Raw genomic sequence first — 20,034 nt, 5'->3', positions numbered from 1 at the left:
TGTACAGGCACTGGTCTGGCATCGTCCCTAAATGTCATACCTGTGCAGGAGCGTGAAAACATTGACAATTTTTACTAACCTACCACCGATTTGCAAATAATATAAAAAAGCATTTGGAACTTTCAGTCCACCAATTAGGTTCTCCCCAAAATATTTGCTTCTTTGGGACTTCTGTATCGGGCTTTAGCCACAGGAACGTCTGCAAGGCCACTTGCAAATACTTCTGTGACCACAATAGGATGCCACGTCAATTCGTCTAAATAAATAATTTGTTAATGCACGAAATTGCCGATCCTGTAATCAAAATTATTCTAATACCGCAAAAATTGCTGTTTATGTATTATTACTTTTATTTCTTTGTTTCAGTCTGTCTCAAGTTGGTCCCTTTCCTAAATATTTATTTCCTCCACCTGCTCCTTTAACCGCCGGCTTCGTGGATAATCCCCCGTATAGTAGGTATAGGCTCAATAGTATGACGAGCGAGCAAGCAAGTGAGCCAGCAGCGAGCCAGCCAGCTGGCTGGCTGGGTAGCAGGTAGCGTTTCCCTTTTATTGCGATAGCAATTATATGGACACTCAAAAGCAGATTTATGCCGTCGGCGTCGCCGTCGCCGTGAGGTTCCGTATGACGTCAATGGAGATGAAATTGTCGCCGCGCGCCGAACGCTGTATGTGTGAGTGAAAGGGTGCGAGGGGCGCGCGCTTTCACTTACTCCTCCCCGTTGGCGCTGAGCCGTGCTCCCTCAAGGGCTGCAGAAGATAGCGCCAACCTTTCCCTTTCCCTCAAGAACCACTTATCATCGGGGAGTGAACGCACGGCGGAGAACAAACGCGCGTTCTGCGCCATGCTCCCTTAAGGGCTGCAGAAGTAGGCGTCTCTTTCCTCCTTTACAATCACCATATATGTAGAGCAAACGCGCCTCTTCCTACGCGCGAAAGGCCATGGGGGAGGGGGGGGGAAGGGAGGCGACGCTTAGCTGCGGCACCAAGTGCCTATTTAAATCAGAGGCTCCGGCAAAAGTCACCAACGCCGCACGCATTTTGAGCGAACGCGGGCATAACGCCGACGGCGTCAACAACAGTTCTGCGTGTTGCCGGTGCTGCTGCATGTCCAAGTTTATACAGCTGATAAAGCTAATATCATTACTCCGTATAGCTCTCTACAAATTTGCTATCGCAATTGATGCTTCGCCTTTCAGGTGAAACTGCGACAACTTTTTCATGAAATCCTTTATTTATCATCGCCAGTTATCTGCTCTACGCATTACATGGCCTGCCTAACTCCAATTCTTCCTCTTAATGTCAACTAGATTATCCAATATCGCCTTTTTCTCTCTAATCCACAATGCTCTCTTCAAGTTTCTTAACGTTAAACCTAACATTTTTCTTTCCATTGCTGCCTAGTTGGCCCTCTACTAAGCCGTCTTTTCAAGCTTCTTCGTTGCCCTCCAAGTTTCTGCCTCATATATTAGTACCAGCAGAGTGCAATGATCGTAGTTTTTTTTTTCCTTTTCAAATGTAGCGGTAACCTTCCAGTCGAGACTTGACAATTTCAGCCGTATGCACCGCAACACATTTTCATTCGCGAGCGTTTTAGCATTATAGTAAGACGAAAAAGACGTTCACTGGCAGTCTCGCGTTTGAAGCGCAGCGCGCTAGCTGTCGCCCACTCGATCCGCTGCTCCACCATGGCCTTGTCTCGGAAGAGTACAAAGACTGAAATCACGACGGTCATCATTGAAGACACATCGCAGCCCACACCAGCCGCAGCATCGGCGCCGTCTTCGTCGTCCGACTATAGCAGCGCGGAGGGCGACGCGTCTTCTGCGAGCACAGACCCGAGCAGCGCAAGCAAGCGTCAGGTGAGGCCATACACGCGATGACATCTCTGCGATATTGCAGCTTGCTTGGCGGTCGTGCGAACTCCTGGATCACGTAAGCCCTCCGATTTATACTCGATACGTTGTAGCACAAGGTAAGGTGAAGTACAAAAGAAGTTACAAGGGCACTTAAGTCTCGTTACGTGCATTGAATGCTGAAGCATTCTGGGTGTGTCGACTATACGGACGTCCATACTATTGCTACGTCCATGTCACGTGACGTGATCACTTACTTGGTCATGTGCTCTAATTGTTCAAAGTCAACCTTTAGGGTCGGCCGCCGAAGTTTTGGGGGTGGGACAAGTCAATTGTGGGAGTGGGCCAGGTCAGTTTTGAACATGGGTCAACACAATTTTCAAATTGGGCAAAGTCAATTTAGGGGGTGGGTCAGTGATTCAATTTTGTTCAATGATTCATTTCTTTCTGACGATAGGCGTATGGCGCGCGTAGTTCCTGTCCTTAATAAAGGTGATCGCCTGAATGTTGAAAACTACCAGCCTATATCGATAACTTACGGTCTCTGTAATCTTCTAGTGCATATCATGACGCATTACATAGCGTCTTTTAACAGCGAAGCTGTTTAAGCCAGCCGTAAGTTCTGGTGCGTATCAAGGAACAACCAAGAAAGAAAACAATAAACTTTCTTACCGAGGCGGGATTCGAACCCGCGTAGTCCCCGGTCCCAAAGCGAGCGTCGTAACCACTAGGCTATACAATCTTTTTTTCTTTCTTTGTTGCCTTTATTCAATTCACACAGAAATACGGTGTACAATGATACCAGCCCATCAAGGGCTGAAAAGGGTAACAATCAAAACTCTGGCACGTACATCAGCCTTTCTAACCTAGGAAGCCAGTCTGGTTCGGGTTCATGAAGTTTATACACTTGAACCATTCTGCTGACAGATTCGCGAAAGTAACTCCTTATTGGCCTCGCGTCAAGATCTGCATGACGATAGGCCATTCTTGACAACCAAATACTATGTAGGCCCAGGGGCATTATCATGTCGAATGGAGAGCCTTCGTCGTTATTGACGGGTAAAAATCTCATGCCGTAGCTATCTATTGGTAAGTCGTTTTTTAAAGTTCTTTGAAGAATGTCCCAAAAGAAGTAACCTCCGCAACAATCTATAAAAACGTGTTCAATTGTCTCAGGTTTCCTACATATAAAACAGTGAGTGCCCCAAGGTACGAACATTCCTTTTTCTTCCATGTATGTTTTTACTTCTAGCGTATTAGTATGCGGTTTGAAGAAGAAGCTCTTGACACCTCCCCTAACAGGCATGTTTCTTACCCTTTTTAAGGTGTCTTGACCTGGACCATCATTGTATTGGGTTCTATACAGGGGAGTGGGAAGAAATACATCACACAAGTCTTTGTACGGTTTTTTCCGAGACACGCCACAGAGGTATTCGAGGGAGAAATGATTTTGTAAGATACGACACGAAAGGTACACTTCTCTCATATACCCAGAAATGCTTCCTGGCATACTTTCTGACCACACAATTAAGTTTGGCAGATGTCTACCTAACCTCACTTGGCACACAGTTCGTAAAAAAGGGTCGGTAGCATTGCGAAAAAACATAAAACGATTCACCAGCTGTCTAAGATACAGATGTGACAGGCCAAGTCCTCCTAGGCGGACAAGTCTAAAAATACTTGTTCGTTTAGTTCTTTCCCACAAAAACAGCAAAAACACGATGTAATTTTTGAATGTTAACGCGTGAGCAATGTAATACTTGCAGCACGTACCACAGCTTGCTCATTAGGAACAACTTGCAAATTGTGGCGCGTCCAAATATGGATAGGTTGAAGCCTTTAAAACGCTCGGAGCTTTCCCGTATTGTGGCAACTTCTCCACGCCAATAGTGTTCACTGTCTCTATAATGCTGCAGAGGTACACCTAAGTATTTAACTGGCGTAGTCACCCGAGACATATGTTTGCGAAAATACTTGGGGCTGATAGCCAATGGCCATGCCAGAACCCCAAGCTCTTTCCCCAGTTTATAGCGCTGCCGCTGACTCTACAAAAATGTTTTGCAATGTTCACAACTTTCAGCACGCTTTCTTGGTTCGAACAGAATACAGCAATATCGTCAGCGTATGCAAGAAGTCGTATTTCAGTTGCGTGCAGACGGAAACCTCGAACGTTGGTGCTATTGATAATGCTTAGACAAAATGGCTCAATGTACAAACAAAACAGTAGAGAGGAGAGGGGACATCCCTGGCGTATAGAACGGTGCACTTTGATGCGCTTTCCCACTATTTTATTAAGAATAATCCGTACCCGCCCGGGTGGCTCAGTCAGCTAAGGCGTTGCTGCTGAGCACGAGGTCGTGGGATCGAATCCCGGCCCCGGCGGCCGCATTTCGATGGAGGCGAAATGTAAAAACGCCCGTGTGCTTGCGTTGCAGTGCACATTAAAGAACCTCAGGTGGTCAAAATTAATCCGGAGCCCTCCACTAAGGCGTGCCTCATAATCAGAACTGGTTTTGGCACGTAAAACCCCAGAAAAGAAGTAAGAATAATCCGTGTTGTGCAACCTCTGTACGCCATGGCAACACCTTCTCTAATGATAGAAACAACGTTTACATGCTGCAATATACACAGGAGTACATCGTGAGGCCCTTTATCAAAAGCTTTTTCTAAATCAAGTTGTATCATTGCTATTCCTTCGCCTGTAGTATCACAACATTCGAGCACGCACCTGGCCTTGTGAATATTCGTTAGTATTGTACTACCTTTAATTCCACACGTTTGATGTTCTCCAACCAATTCGTTTATGACCATTTGCAATATTTTAGCCAATACCTTCATATAAATTGTGTAATCGATATTTGTCAGCGCTATTGGTCTGTATGAAGAAACCTGTCTAAGGAGCCTGGCGTCTTTTGTGTTGGGAATGAAGACAGTATGCGAAGTTAGGAATGACGACGGCAGGAGACCTACGTCATAAGCATTATTAAATAATGAAGTCAAAAGCGCAATGAAGTCAAAAGCGCAATTTGCAATCAAGTAGAGTAAAATCGCAAACTATGAGGCGACCAGCATCATCAGTTGTAACGGATTCAACACTACCTCCCAAACATCGGCGTATTAGCAAGAGACTTCCTCCCTACAAACATCTTGCATGGCTTATACAAACATCATAAATTCTGGTAAACATCCGCACCAGCTGTCTGTCTGATCCTGTGATTCTATTTTGGTTTCCTGCACGGCAAGTACATCCAGCTCGTGCTCTGTTATCAATCTGTAAAGTGGATTCTGCTTCCTGTTGGAGGAAAGCCCGCGTATATTTAGCGTTGCTAGTCAAATGTTATTGTTGATAGCCACTATAATGTTGATGGATCAGCCCGACAGCATAGCGCTTACCTTAGCCATGCGACGTCTTGCAGAGTGGCGCCAAAGCGGCGTTGCTATAGTTTGGCTTTGTCGTCGCGCTGAAGCGACGACGAAGTGTTCGCGACGCATTTCTTTTTGCCGGTGACGTGGTTTTCTTCCTTCGCCTGTTGACGCTGACGTTGCTCGCGCACAAGATCGACCGTGCCTTCGAGGTGACGCTTTATATCAGGAACGTCCACATCCATGCTCGCGGAACTTCATTTCACGCCTTGCGTCGACGCCGCGTCTCCCCCGTTGTCCTGAGACGCGCCGCTCTTGTCGAACCCCGAAGTGTCCGTCTGCGTCGCGTCTCCCGCGTCGCTCTTGTCGGACTCCGCAGCGTTCGCCTGTGTAGCGTCTCCCGCGTTGCGCGAAGCCTCATCCACCACCGCGGTCTCAACAGCAAGCGACTGTTCCTGGAAGCTGCTTTTACTTCGGAGGACTTTCCGGCGTTTCCGCCGTCAGACCCGGCCTGCGTTCCTGCAGACGCTGCCACCCGCTCTGCGTCTTCCTCATCCATTAAAAGTTCACCACTGTCGCAAGCGGCGCTGCGACTAGCGATGCGAGCATAGGATCTTGAGGAGCCAGCTTGAGGAGCATCTCGGAAGACAAGACGCAAAACCCTGCTTGTAGAATCAGCGGATTCAAAATCAGCAGTCTTCCACCTGTCGTTGGTCACTTCCTCGACTTCTCCGAATTCCATGAAGGCGCGGCGTATAGCGTCGTTCGTGACGTTGAAAGCCAGCCAGTGAATGTTCACGCGCGCCTCCTGTTTTTCAGGATCAGTCACTAGGCACGTACGATCCCTAACAGTGATATGGCCTGCACGAAGTAGTAGACGCTTGGCGTTTTCGGTCCGGAAATTTATCAACCAGACATGTGACATCTGGTAAGCGCCGATTCCGCTCACCTGCTGTATTACATTGGCGTCCTTTAAGGGCTTGCGAAAATCGTCGACCTGTAAGGCCGTCCTGCAATGTCGCAGTGCAGGACGACAGTGGTGTTCAGTCCGTGACTGGTGGGCAGAGGAGGCAGCACAACACGGTAGTCCTTGGGTACGGAGAAGCACGAGTTACCACGGCCGGCGTCGGCCGCTGTCACAGCTCGGAGAGAGCCTTCCATCCTGCGTCCGCACGCGTCGGTGACCAAGAGCAGAATGACTAGGCTATGCATTTTCCGGAAGTGCGCGCGAAATTTTCATCTTATTACCGAGTGCAAGGTTAAGCGTTTTTCGTAAGCCTCGTTGTATGCTTCAGTCAAGACAGGTGCGATAACCTCCTTAAACGCTTTTAACAGCGAAGCTGTTTAAGCCAGCCGTAATTTGTGTTGCGTATCCGTGGTAGTCATGGCAACCCGGAGGAAGAGGGGGAGACCGCGTGCATGCCAGCTCCCGATCCCTGTCTCTCTTCTCTCCGCGGCGCGCTGAGACAGTAGAAAAAAACACCGCATATCCACGGGGTGAATGATGATGAGTGGGCGAAGCTCCGGAGGGAATCATCGGTAAACCGTGAATCTTCCGTGTAATTCGCCCAGTCTCGCCGCACTAAATCGAACGATTGACTTTCGCCAATGACACGCGCCATATGTGACGTAATTCCTATTTTATAACAGCGCCCTTCATTATAATTGCACCATCTCCCGCTTAAGGGGACGCTAGCACAAACGCGTTAGAAACGTGCAGTACTCTCTAGTAAGGGGGAGAGGCCACAGCGTCTTACGCAGCCGTTTACACATGCCGGAACGTGCACCGCGTTTGCCGACGCCATCACATGACTGCTGAGAGAGTATAACCCCCGTATTCATAAACGCTCCTCGACTTGAACTTGACTTGCCACCGCCTTCAACGCGTTTCGAACGCGCTGCCCAAGGCGGTGGCAAGTCAAGTTTTTTGAAACCGTTCGCGGATATGCGTGCCTCTATGACAAATCGAACGTCGATTTTAAGGACAAGGAGCTGCCTGCCAACCGCTGGCACATGCGGGAAAGCAAGTCGAGGAGCGTTTACAGCATCGCTCGCCGCGCGCGACACGCCGCGCGCGGCGAGCGATGCTGTCGCGCGCGGCAAGATTCACGAAAAGCGGCAGCAACGCGCGGCAAACGCTCGAATGGGTGCGAGACCCATTTTTTGCGGCAGCCGCAAAACGAGCACCGATCAGAAGCGAGCTGCGCAGTTGTGGCGCCACCTGTCGCACAAGCAAAGAATCATAATGCATGGGCTCTGAGATCGAGCAGTGACGCGCACACCGTAAAATCTCAGAGGCCATGTCCAGTCAAGGGGGCTGTTTTTGTTAAGCCTTCCCACACCGCCACCGAGACGTCGACGAAGAATTCGCCTCGGAATGGAGGCGTTTTTGGAAACCGTTCGCGGATATGCGTGCCTCTATGACAAATCGAACGTCGATTTTAAGGACAAGGAGCTGCGTGCCAACCACTGGCACATGCGGGAAAGCAGAGTGTGCGCCTGGCTCTCAGTGTCCCTGTACCGCCATATAGGGCGCACCCAAAACTTTCTCGTCCGCTTTATGGCACGTCGACGTTGCACAAGTAAAGAACAAATAAGTATTATAGTGTTCACAGTCACCAGTAGCTCCGCGTCCGTATCCGACATGGCTGAGCGTGGCCGGCAGTGGCGCAACGAAACACAGACACTTCCAATGGAACACGAAACCGGCTAAACGGAGAGCGCGTTGTCACGAGAAGTATCGAATGGAACGAGACAACGCGGCACTCCACGCGCCGTTGCCGCGTGCCGCAAAACGCGAGTGTGGACTTGCCCGCGCGAGTCTGCCGCGCGTGCGCTTGCCGCGTGCGGCGTGACGCGCGCGTTTTTGTCGGTAGTGTGGACGTACCTTTGCACGGGTCGTAACGCGCTAGCACAAACGCGTTAGAAACGCGCAGTCTTTCGTTAATGTTTGGTATGTATTGTCATCGTGGTGCGTGTGTCCATGTGCGCTTCGTGGCGTAGTGGTTAGCGCTGCGCGTTCGGAAGCGAGAGGTCCCTGGTTCGATTCCGCGCTACGGACACAACTTTCGGAATTTTTTTTTTTTCATAAAAGTAGACGTGGCTACCTATTACGACGACGACGACTACTACTACTACTACTACTACTACATACTACAGAGGAGGGACAGACCCACACCCTAAGGAGCTTCGCCCCTAAAAAAAGGCGAAAGCTTGCACTATACTCGCGGACAACTTTCTGTGGCAATGAAGGGAAAGCTACGGAGGCAAAGCGCGCACAAGTGAGAGCGCTACTGAAAAGAGTCCCGCGTTTTAATCCAGGTTCATTTAGGCTGGGGAAGAGAAAACACAAACAGCTTATTAGCAACAGTTAAATAAGACAGAACACACCACTGAGTGTAAAAGTTTACTTATTTTGCGGCATTTCCCTTCCGCGTCTGGGCAAACGCGAAACCGTCGAACGTGAAAGCTGCGTCGATTCAGCGTCTGTTCGGAGCTACCAAAAGCACTCTCAAACGCTGCCGGACTACTTGGCGCGGTAACACATGTGCAGCATCCACGCGCGCGTAGCTTTCCCTTCATTGCCACAAAGTTGTCCGCGAGTATAGGCCGCGCAAAGCTTAAGACACAGGGAAGCTGGCGGATTGATATCAAGCGGCTAGCCTCCAACGCGCTCGGCGTCGGCAAGCGCAGCAGCGTTCTTGGCACTGTGCCAACCTTGGTTAGCCTTCCTGCGTTTGTGGCATGCCAGGAACGCTGTCGCTCGTAGGCGCCGACGCGTCCAGCGCTAGTCACGCGAAATGTCACCAACGCGTTCAGCGTCGGCAAGCGACAGCGTTCTTGGCACTGTACCAAACTTGGTTAGCCTGCCTGCGTTTGTGGCATGCCAGGAGCGCTGTCGCTCGTAAGTAGGCGCCCACGCGTCCAGCGCTAGTCACGCGAAATGTCACGAAATGGAAGGTACCTCCGAAAATGATCGCTCGAGAACACCTTCCTACATGCGTAGTTAAGTTAAACCAAGTTAAGACCTAGCAGCAACCAAGTTCATACCTAGCAGCAGCAGCTAGTTATAAGCTTCGCTGTGCCTAAACTTTGCGCGACCGAGTGCAAACTTGCCTGATTTTTTACAATACAGCGCCTGAGCCATCTGGCCCCGGTGACTTTTTTAAAAGAAAACAATATTCTTACTGCCCTCTAACACGGTTTTAACGCGACAGCGTTAAAACCGTGCTGGAGGGCAGTCAAAGCATCGGCGTCTGGCGGAAATAATCATACCGAACCATATCGTCCCGAACCACCCCGACCACACAGGCCCTCCGCGTGGCGCAAGGCGTTAGTGAATAAAAATTGAATTTCTCAAAGTAAACTTTGACAGAAAAATTGTCAAGTACGACTTAACCACAACCTACAGGCATGATAGCGTCGGATTGGAATTTGAATATACAAGAAACAAGCCGGATAAGCAGCAAGGGTTCTTTGAATGCTATCGCGTTGCACTCTTAAAGGCGAAGCTTAAGCGTCCTCCAATTCTGATGGTGTTTGGCTGTATTTTGGTTCTAGGCAACATTGAGGGTAATGTTGAAAACCGAGCTTTTCTAAATTTTGGACACGCGCGTGCCTCAGGGCAACAGCAAACAATTTATAAAATAATAAAAATGGTCCTAGGGCCTTCATATCTTGATATAAGACGGCTTAAATTGCTCCTGTAAAAATGTCTTCCCAGCAATGCATTTGTGTTTAAAGAAGAAACCGACTTTAAAGGTATCAGTGTAAGCTTAGTCTTTGTAAGCTGGCTTTCGCACGTTGTGTGTTGCAGTGAAGCCTACTCATAAAGTAAAATGTGATGCGAACGGAGCCCGATAACGCTATCGAGTTCCACTCTTAAAGGCAAAGCTTAAGTGTCCTCCGATTTTTAGGAAAGGCCTGTCCAACCCACAAACTCGTCAGCAATATTACCGCGATAGCGTTAGGGACTCCGGGTCGCAGAAAATCCCCTGTTGGCGTCGGCGCTGGCGTCCCGTGAGCGAAAATTGCCGTATATAAATTTAGGTATATGTGTATGCCCCGCCTTGCTATGATATGCGGTACATGCGGGTTATATTGCCTCACCACTCTATCACTACAGTTCCTCTTACCTTGTCTTACATTCTTGACAAAGTTATTCTTTGGAATTTTGAGAATGACAGCCCAAAAAACAAATGTCATGAAATAAAACACCGACAGTGCATGCCTTTTATGTTAAATCTTCTCAGACTTAAATATTAAAAGTGCAAAACAGTAATAGAAACCTGAAAATGAAGCGATTTTTTGGGCGCGGCTGTGCACTACCTCCGCGATAGGCCCACGCAAGAGGCCGCCTTTTAGATGCGAAGCATTATATGGTCGGGGCTATGTCACTCCCTGTCACTATGTCACTCGGAGGTTACATGTCTGAAGTTCTGCCCGTAACCTCGGGCCCTGCCTCTATTCTTATCTTCATCAATGACATCGTTTCATCAGTATACACCTCCACCATAAACTAAAAGGCTTCGAGAAAAACACTTTCCCCCGGCACGCCATTTCTCCACTGCCCACTACATCGGCATACCTAATCCGGACCTTACTACACCGATCACAGATGCCGAGGTGCGCCACGCGTTGGCTAAACTTCGCATGACATCCGCTCCTGGCCCCGACCAGATTAATAACAAAATTCTCCGCAACCTGGACGACAATTCTGTAAAGGCACCCACAACATACTTCAACCACTGCTTCGACACTGGCACCCTTCCATCCTCGTGGAAGGGTGCCAAAGTCATCTTTATTCCCAAACCCCACAAACCCGTCAACACATCTAACCTCAGATCAATCTCACTTACCTCATGCATTGGCAAAACTTTTGAACACATTATCCTCAACCAACTCAATAAATATATTGAGGAAAACAACCTCTTTCCACCAGAGATGGTGGGACTCCGCCGCTCCTTATCGTGCCAGGACGTTATGCTTCGTTTGAAGCACGACATCTTGACATCCAACCCTACTCACGACACACAAGCATTTCTGGGTCTCGACCTTCACGGCACTTTTAATAACGTGGATCATTGCGTCATATTTCGGGAGCTAAACCTTCTGGGGGTAGTAGAAAGGATCCATAATTACATTGCGGCATTCCTCTCCAACCGCACCGCGACAGTATTTATTGGTGCGGAGCAATCTCCTACCTATAACCTTGGGAGCTTTGGCATGCCCCAGGGTCCATGCTATCTCCCTTGCTCTTCAATCTCGCCATGCTCCACCTTGCACGCTCCTTTAAGACTATCACAGGGCTGAATTTCTCCCTATACGCGAACGACATAACCCTCTGAATCACAGGTGGCTCAGACAGTGAGATTCAAGACGTCCTGCAGGCCGCCGCCGATAAGGTGGAGGCCATTGCGGGACGCATGAGTCTCGTCTGTTCTCCCGAGGAATCGGAAATCCTTCTGCCTCCCGCCCACACCGGCAACCGTAGACACACTACCGAAGTCCACATCCTCCTCGGCAACAAACATGTCCCCAGGGTAGACAAGCTCAGGGTTCTCGGTCTGCGTATTCAGAGCAATCGACATAACACGCACTCCCTCCAGACACTACAATCCACCATCGACAACACTCTCAGACAGCTCGGCCGCGTGTCCAACTGACCCGGCGTTCTGCGGGAAAATGATCTTCTCAGACTAATACACGCCTTTGTCATCACAAAGGTAACTTACACATTCATATGCTTACACCTTCTCAGAAAGGAGACTGACCAGGTCAACACCCTCCTTCGTAAAATCGGTGAATTCGCCCTAGGCCTCCCACTACGCACGTCCACAGAACGGCTCAGGCAGACTGGTACCTTCAACATCCTCGACGAGCTCGTGGGAGCCAACTTCACCTCCCAACACACCCGCCTTTCCAAATCGAAAACCGGGCGACACTTTCTCAACGCCATTATACACCACATACACGCGAATCTACACATACCACCACTCCCTAAACCTAAAAACAAGCACCATATACACCACATCTCACGCAGGAGGCAAAGAGCCAAGGCCTTACAAAGAAAATTCTCCAATTCAACCGACGTGCTCTATGTAGACGCCACCGAATATAGCATGGGTTCCAAATATGCCCTCTCAATAACAAGTTCTCGGGGCCATTTAGCTACGGCCGCCTCTGTCCATGCTTCTTCTCCGGAGGAGGCGGATCGGCTTTCGGTATTCGAACTTCCTCCATCATTGTCAGTGACTCAAAAACAGCCATCAGCAATTTCGGAGCGCGCAGGGTGTCAAGGCAAGTCCTTTCCCCAACCCTCTCTCACCGACCCGCACAAGACATAGACCTGATTTGGACCCCAGCACACGCGGGTCTCGCCGGCAACGAGGTGGCTCACGCCAGCGCCCGAGGATTACCGGACCGGGCGCAGGCATTAAGTGAGTCGCAAATCGTTGCTTTCGAGAGGACGTTTTCCGCGCGAGATCTCGTTCTCACATTACACGGCATCCGTGCACATTGTACACTCTGATAGTGTGACATTTCCTTTGGCGCGTAATTCACCACGCAAACGCGAGATCCCGTGTTGGCAGCTACAGACTCGCACCTTTCCCTCCCCTCACTTTCTACACGTCATTCACCCTTCTCGCTACCCTTCCCTGCCCTGCCGCTTTTGCTCAGCGTCCAAGGCCTATCTTGACCACATAATGTGGGGATGCCCTCTACACCCATTACCCCCTCCTCTTAATAATTTAATTGCTAGTGAGGAGCAGTGGGGGGCTGCCTTGCGCAGCTCCAGGCCCGACGTTCAGGAGGTCATCCTGGGGTGGGCAGAGAGGGTGGAGGAGGACTACCTCGAGTGGGCCCCTCCCTCCCTATGCCCCACTGCTTCTTTCCGTTTAAAAGGATAAATAAAGCTACTACTACTACTACTACTACTACTACTACTACTACTACTACTACTACTACTACTACTACTACTACTGCTACTGCTGCTGCTGCTGCTGCTGCTGCTGCTGCTGCTGCTGCTGCGGCTGCTGCGGCTGCTGCTGCTGCTGCTGCTGCTGCTGCTGCTGCTGCTGCTGCTGCTGCTGCTGCTGCTGCTGCTGCTGCTGCTGCTGCTGCTGCTGCTGCTGCTGCTGCTGAACACCTTTTTTGCAGATGACTATTCTTTACAAGCCAATTAAATGTGGAAATGTCGAAGAGCGTTTGCAAAACAACCTAAAATTCTCTTTCATTGGTGGAACAACTGTTTGATGGAATTAACATGAGCAAATTAATCTTTATGCAAATCTCAAATAAAAGACCATTCATATCTAGGTATACGTTAAATTAAAATTCCTTGATCTAAGTCGACAATTTTAAATACTTGGGAGTCAAGATTATACCAATCGACTATACTGGTGTAGCCATATTGAAGACTGTTGTTCATGTGCTTCTAGAAAACTGGGATTTCTTAAACACAAGCTAAAGAACATGCCATTCCAGATCAAACTTCTCGCATACAATGCTTTTATTCGACCCCGTCTAGAGTACGCATGCATGGCCTGGGATCCATATATTAAAAAGGATGCTTGTAAGCTAGAAATGGTTTTAAGGAGAACAGTAAGATTGATCTATAACGCCTACCACAATATTGATTCGCCTTTATCACTGATGGCTAGTAATGACATCCCACTTTTGGAACAGCGCACAGGTATCGCCCGGCTCATCTTTCTTTTCTTCCTCCACATTCAGCAGAATATCAATCGTGGCAAATACCTTGCTTCCACTTTTTCCCGGCAGACCAGACATAGTCACAATCACGACCTAACACCATACTTCGCACGTGCTAACCTTTTCGAACACTCGTTTTTTCCCCGCGAACCATCAGCAAACGGCATACACTGCCTGTATCACTTCGTGTACACTTCTTTGTTGATAACGCCATACTCTTTCTACAACTCATAAACTAACTTGTGTTGATGAGTAGCACTAACTCTTTCTTTATGCGCATTAACGTGATAATACAGAAATGTGTAATTTCTGTCTCAACGTATTTTTGATTATGTTTGTTAGTCTATGTTTGTCCTTGAGTGATAATGATGGCTATATTCTGTTGTATGACTTGTTCAGTCTCTTTTACTATGTTCATTTATTCGCCCTTCTTGCTTGGTCTTCGGACTGCAGTATGTACTAAATAAAATGAAAAAGTCAATGTTGAGAGTGGGCCAGGTCGGTTCTGAACGTGGGTCGACTCAATTTTCGAATTGGGCAAAGTCAGTTTTGTGGGTGTGGGCCACCCAAATTTCGGGGTTGGGTCAAGTAAATTTTGGGAGTGGGTTAAGTAGCTTTTACTTGACATTGAAACGTCACGTCGTAACTTGGTCACGTGGGTTTTGGTACCATTAACGCCGGACGCCGGTTTCCCCTTTCATGGGGCATATAATGCTTTCGCATTAAAGAGGTGGCACTGAGGCGGCAACACTTCAGTAATGTTCTATATAGTCTCCGGGGCCTGAACACACAATGTGTTAAAGAACGCCAAGTCTCTTCTGTCTTTCTTGTGTTTTGCATGCCGTCCCGCTATGTGACAGACTGCTTAGACCGAAAGGCTAAATCACTAAACAACAAATATAGTTAATTCCCGCAAGCTCGGGTCATGGCGGCACGCTTCTGGATTAACAACTACTATCGTGGTTGTTGTAAGGAGGTTTCGGTATCGAACCAGTTATCAGCAGTAGTGATCATTCGCTTAGTTATGCGGATCTAAGGCTGGGTTTGTGTGATTACATTCCAGTTTTAAGGCGGTAGTGTTGCTTAGCTTTTTGCTCAGTTTCACGCTGTTGGAGCCGGCTGCCGCCAGAGAGATGAGCGAGATGGGTCAGAGTAAAGTCCCTAGATTTTCTGCTCAAGGAAAAAAAAATATCTATGGACTTTAGGTCAGAGAGGCGTCACATGCACGCACGCGGCGTCGCGTGCGCTTCCGAAAATGCGAGAGTGGTGTTCGGTGACGTGACACAAAGCTCGGTTCCCTGTAACCAGACTTGCGCCCGTTACAGAAAAAAGTAACTGATTACAATTACATTTACGTCTTTCACAAATGCAATTGATTACAGTTGCCAATTACTGCCCTACGAAATTAATTGAGCAGTTACTAAAAATTGGAGGACACTTAAGCTTCGCCTTTAAGAGTGGAACGCGAGAGCCTTATCGGGCCCATTCGCATCGAATTTTTCTTTCAGTGGGCTTCACTGCAACACCGAACGTGGGAAAGCCAGATTACAAAGACTCAGCTTACACCGATCCCCTTAAAGTCGACTTAACATTTAAACAGAAATGCACTGCTGGGAAGACGTTTTTCCAGGGGCAATATAAGTCGTCTTATATTAAAATGTGTAGGCCCTAGGGCCTTGTCTTCTTATTTTATTAATTGTTTGCTATTGCCCCGACGCGCGTGCGTCCAAAACGCATTAGGCAGGCCAAGTCCCAATTCGACCTGCCGAGGATCCGAGCGCCATCTCGATAAGATTTTCGCAAATACCCTACCCGAGCGCGCCGCTGTTGGTATGGTAGAAATGCTGGTAAAAGGGGTTTGTGTTTCAGTTTCCTGGTAACAGAATTATGTTTTCTCGTACATTAAAATAACAGTCCGACGCCACCATGTCTGTAGGTTGTGGTTAAGTCGCAATTTACCATTTTTCTGACGCATTTCACGGTGAGAAATTCAATTTTTGTTCACTAATACCTTGCACCACGCGGAGGGCTGCGTGGTCGGGATGGTTGGGGATGATTTTCTCCTGCACTAACACCTTGCGTCACGCGGAGGGCCTGCGCGGTCGGGGTGGTTCGCGATGATTTTCTACATACGGCCACCGACATCCACGCCGACGCCGACGCCAAATTTTGTGCGACACAGGCCCTTAACGTTATCGCATTAAAACCAATCGATTACTTTAACGTTACTTTCCTTTCTACTGTTATTAACATTGCACAAATACAGCAAATACAACGAGCTCGCCTAGATTAGAAAGCTCTCGAGCACTCGAACACCACGGGGGAGCGTATAGTAGTTTAAGCGAGAACGCTACAAAACATCCTTTACACCGAGATAGTAATGGAGGCAGCAGGAGCTTCAGACACCTAAGTGATTCGGCGAGCTCGACCGCAGCCTTATAAGTTTAAACATACGTGTTACGCCCTCATAACCGTCGTGTGAAAAATTTTTTGGATTGCTTTTTTTGGTCACCCTTCGAGCGTAAGCTGTTCGAGCGGTGTTCCGCTTACGCTATCTTGCATATCGGCCGGTCACGAGCGGTGTATAGATGATTTGCATTAATGTCATTGTAGCCGCCATCTTATGGTACTAAATAAATAAATAAATAAAAGTCACAGTTTCGCCCGAAAGGCGAAGCATCAATTGCGATAGCAAATAAGTAGAGAGCTGTGCGGAGTAAGGAGAGTAGTTTATCGGCTGTATAAACTTGGACACATTCGCTTACTAGCCGAATTAACAAGCATGGTGTCAGCGCGCACAAGCAAACATGAATAGATCACACTGGATGACCGCAGACAACCGCTGCGAAAACGCTGGCGTGAGCAAGAGCGGGCGCAGCGAGCGAAAGTTTGTGCGGTCTATCGCTACAACGAAAACTGAGCGGCGAAAGCAGAGCGCATACAAAAGTAGGAGCCGCGCGCAGGTCGCTTTCAAGATACGGTGCGCGCGACCGCCCTCAGCCGCGCAAAGTACATATTCCGCTGTTGCTGACACAGTAGAAGCCGCACCCCCTACCTCTCGCACTGCCTTCCCGCTTTCCGCCTTTCGCTTGCAAGATTGAGTCGCCAGTTCGGCTACAGTAACACTTGGGAAGCGGCAAGCGGGCGGAATGGCCAAAGCGGCTGGAAAATCTTTTCCGCGCATATCCACGTTGTTCACATTTGTTTTGCTACCGCCGCGGGCCGCGGCCGCCGCTGCCGCTTTTGCCCACATCCATCTATTCTGCGTACGTTTGTTGGCGTGGTGGCGCTCATTATCGCACCATTTCAAGCGGTATATCCATTCATTGACCCATCCGTCAACAAAAGCGATAATTTCCCGCAACTTCGCGTTCATCTGCGACCTTCGGTAAATTCCTCGTTGAGACGAATGTATTGTGCGTTCTGAAAACTTTCTCTGTAATTAACTGAGCATAGGCGTTACAACAAGACGTCGTGTCGCGTTTCCCGCAGGTGAAAAAGCAGGACAACTACAAGCGGCCCGAGACAGGCGACGTGAGCGTCCGTGAGCCGCTGCTGTGCTTACGCGGCGACCTCAAGGCCGACGCGGAGCTCAGCACGGCGGTCAAAGCAGCCACCGTGGGCGTCATGACGGTACTGTGCGCGAGCATGGTCATGCTGCTCGTGTACCTGAACAGGGCGTACTTCAGCGCCACGGCACCCGCCGTCGCCTACATCGACGGTCCCGCCAACTACACCGCCATGGTGGTGCCGGAAATCGAGGAGCACGGGACGCCGAGAACCTGGCCGACGCGCAAGGTCGCGGACACGGCCCATATGCCTTACGATGAGGATGACTCTGAGGTCACCTCAAATTGGGCTCCATATTCGGACTTCGAGGTGGATTCCGTGTCGCCTTTCTTCGGGGAAACGGGAGAACTGCCAGCTAGTGAATTGTCAGCAACGGAGCCGGCGGTGAGCGCATTAGGGCCGGTCGCCAACGTGTCGTCGATAGAGGAGGAGGCGGCCGCAGATGTTTCTACACTAACAGCAATGACCACCGAAGAAGTGGCGTCCGCATCTGTGTCGCCTTTCTTCGGGGAAACGACAGAACTGTCCGCTACTGAATCGCCAGCAACGGAACCGGCGGTGAACCCATTGGGGCCGGTCGCATACGTGTCGTCGAGAAAGGAGGAGGCGGTGGCCGCAAGCGCTTCTACGCTAACGATAATGACGACCGAAGAAGTCGCGCCCACATCCCCGGCTGACAACGTAACGATTGCGGAAAACATCGGAGGGCGCCCCCGGCGAGACGAAGCTGCCGGTGACGAAGGGCCTCCGACGACGGCAGCGTTAACCGCGAACGTCCCGCTGACGGAGCAACCAGCGGCGAACCCGGCGACCCCTGTGTAATCCGCGCAGAGCGCGTTCCCACAAATACAGCTATTGATGACAGTGCCGACGACCGAGCGACGTATCGCTGCAGCCGCCTCTTGCTGTAATTAAAGGGAAAGCATTCGCTTGGTGACAAAGAGCTAATAAGCGTGCTCGTTGCGAACCTCCGCATGTACAAGTCATTTTTTTTTTTTTGCGGCGCAGGTTTATTTGCCCTACCATCACGTTTTGTTTTATTGTGACTGAGATACTTGTCTGCATAACTGATTATTGGCTTCGACCTAACGAAGTAGGCGTGCTCCAGATACGTTCCTCACGGTAAGTGCATTGCGTTCGAGGGAGTTGCTAACTGCAAATAAGGAGACATGTACAGAGAGTAAACATTTATTGCCGAGCAAGCGAAGTGTATGCAAATAAGGATTGCGAATAAAACAAACGAATGAATGTGAGATAGGGCCTGTTTGCTTTCCACCCCACCGCTGTGCAATTCAAGGTCCTCGCTTGGTTTCGTAGGTCTCGGATAACGTTGTCCCCGAACGCGCGCAGGTTCTGCACTGATCTCGCAGTGCTTGCGAGACGGTTCTCCACCGGTCACCCGATATCTCGCAGGTAAATTAAATTCAAATCTGAGGTTTTACGTGTCATTACGACGGTCTGATTATGAGGCATGGTGTAGTGGGGACGTGACCAACTGGCGTTCCTTCCCGCGCGCCCAATGCACGGTATGCGCGCTTTTTATTAAGATAGCAATAACTTATATGGACACTCCAGGCGCATTTCAGCCGTCTCCATCGCCGTGAGGTTCCGTGTAAATACCACGGGCGATAAAATCGTCACCGCGCACCGTACGCTCTGTGTGCGAGTGAAAGCTTGCAAAGGGGGAGCCGGCGATCGTGGCTCAATCTCGCACACGCAAGGGCGGGAAGTGAGCTGTCTTCCAGTCGCGCGCAACGTTCCGGAGGGAGAAGGGCGACCGCGCGCGCCCGCCGGGCCGCAAGACTCCGCAAGGTTCCGGAGGACGGCAGGGAGAGGGGAGGGCGCGTTCGGCGCCGCGGCGTGCCCACCCGAGCGGCTGTATCTTGGAAGTCATCTGTGGCGGGGGCACAGTCCTCCCTGCGCTGTGTTTTCGCGGCTTCGTTCCCGTTAATGCGAGCGGCGGGGCGAAGGTCATTTCGCTCGCTGCTGCTGCTGCGATTAGTCACTACAGCGTTTTCATAGGAGTTTCCGCGGTCATCGAGTGAGATGCATTCATGTTTGCTTGTGCGCGCGTGACACCATGCTTGTTAAATTAGTTAGTGTGCCTATGTTTACAAGTTTATACGGCCTATAAAACTAATGTCGTTACTTCGTATAGCTGTCTAATAAATTATCTCAACACATGCTTCGCCTTTCGGGCGAAACTGCGACATTTTCTAAGTTTAATTTAGACGATACATTATTGATATAAAATAAGTGTGACGAGGTTTATTCGGCTCGTCAAGTGGCAGCCAGAAACACAGGGGCAGCAACGATAGCTGAGCTAGATCCGCGAACTGGCCGCACGACACGCGATGGCGACAGCGCTTTCTAACGTGCGGGTGATCTTCTTGCTCCGGGACACGCGGTGGCGACGGAATCTTCCAGTTCCATTTTTCTTCCTTTCAGAATAATTATAAAAAGCCGGCAGGTCCCACGCCCTGTGGGAAACGATGTTATGCGAAGCAGTGTGCGAGGAGCCTACCAAGTTA

General features: G+C 49.6%; 1 protein-coding gene across 1 annotated transcript; it reads left to right on the top strand.

Moving 5' to 3' along the window:
* The first annotated feature begins 1,662 nt into the window (after positions 1–1,662).
* LOC125943143 (uncharacterized) lies at positions 1,663–18,533 on the top strand. The gene is made up of 2 exons (XM_049661573.1): positions 1,663–1,861; positions 17,426–18,533. Exons 1-2 carry the CDS (start codon positions 1,688–1,690, stop codon positions 18,323–18,325), a joined length of 1,074 nt encoding a protein of 357 aa, XP_049517530.1. The 5' UTR covers positions 1,663–1,687; the 3' UTR covers positions 18,326–18,533.
* Positions 18,534–20,034: the final 1,501 nt, after the last annotated feature.

This window comes from Dermacentor silvarum, chromosome 2 (assembly GCF_013339745.2).
Source record: "Dermacentor silvarum isolate Dsil-2018 chromosome 2, BIME_Dsil_1.4, whole genome shotgun sequence".
NCBI lineage: Eukaryota > Metazoa > Arthropoda > Arachnida > Ixodida > Ixodidae > Dermacentor > Dermacentor silvarum.
This window is presented reverse-complemented; position numbering and strand designations above follow the sequence as displayed.

Bases quoted from the DNA above. Each gene is read 5' to 3' on its own strand.
- LOC125943143 (XM_049661573.1), top strand. From the start codon at position 1,688: ATGGCCTTGTCTCGGAAGAGTACAAAGACTGAAATCACGACGGTCATC. The intron at 1,862-17,425 runs GTGAGGCCATAC...CGTTTCCCGCAG, and splicing joins GCAGCGCAAGCAAGCGTCAG to GTGAAAAAGCAGGACAACTA.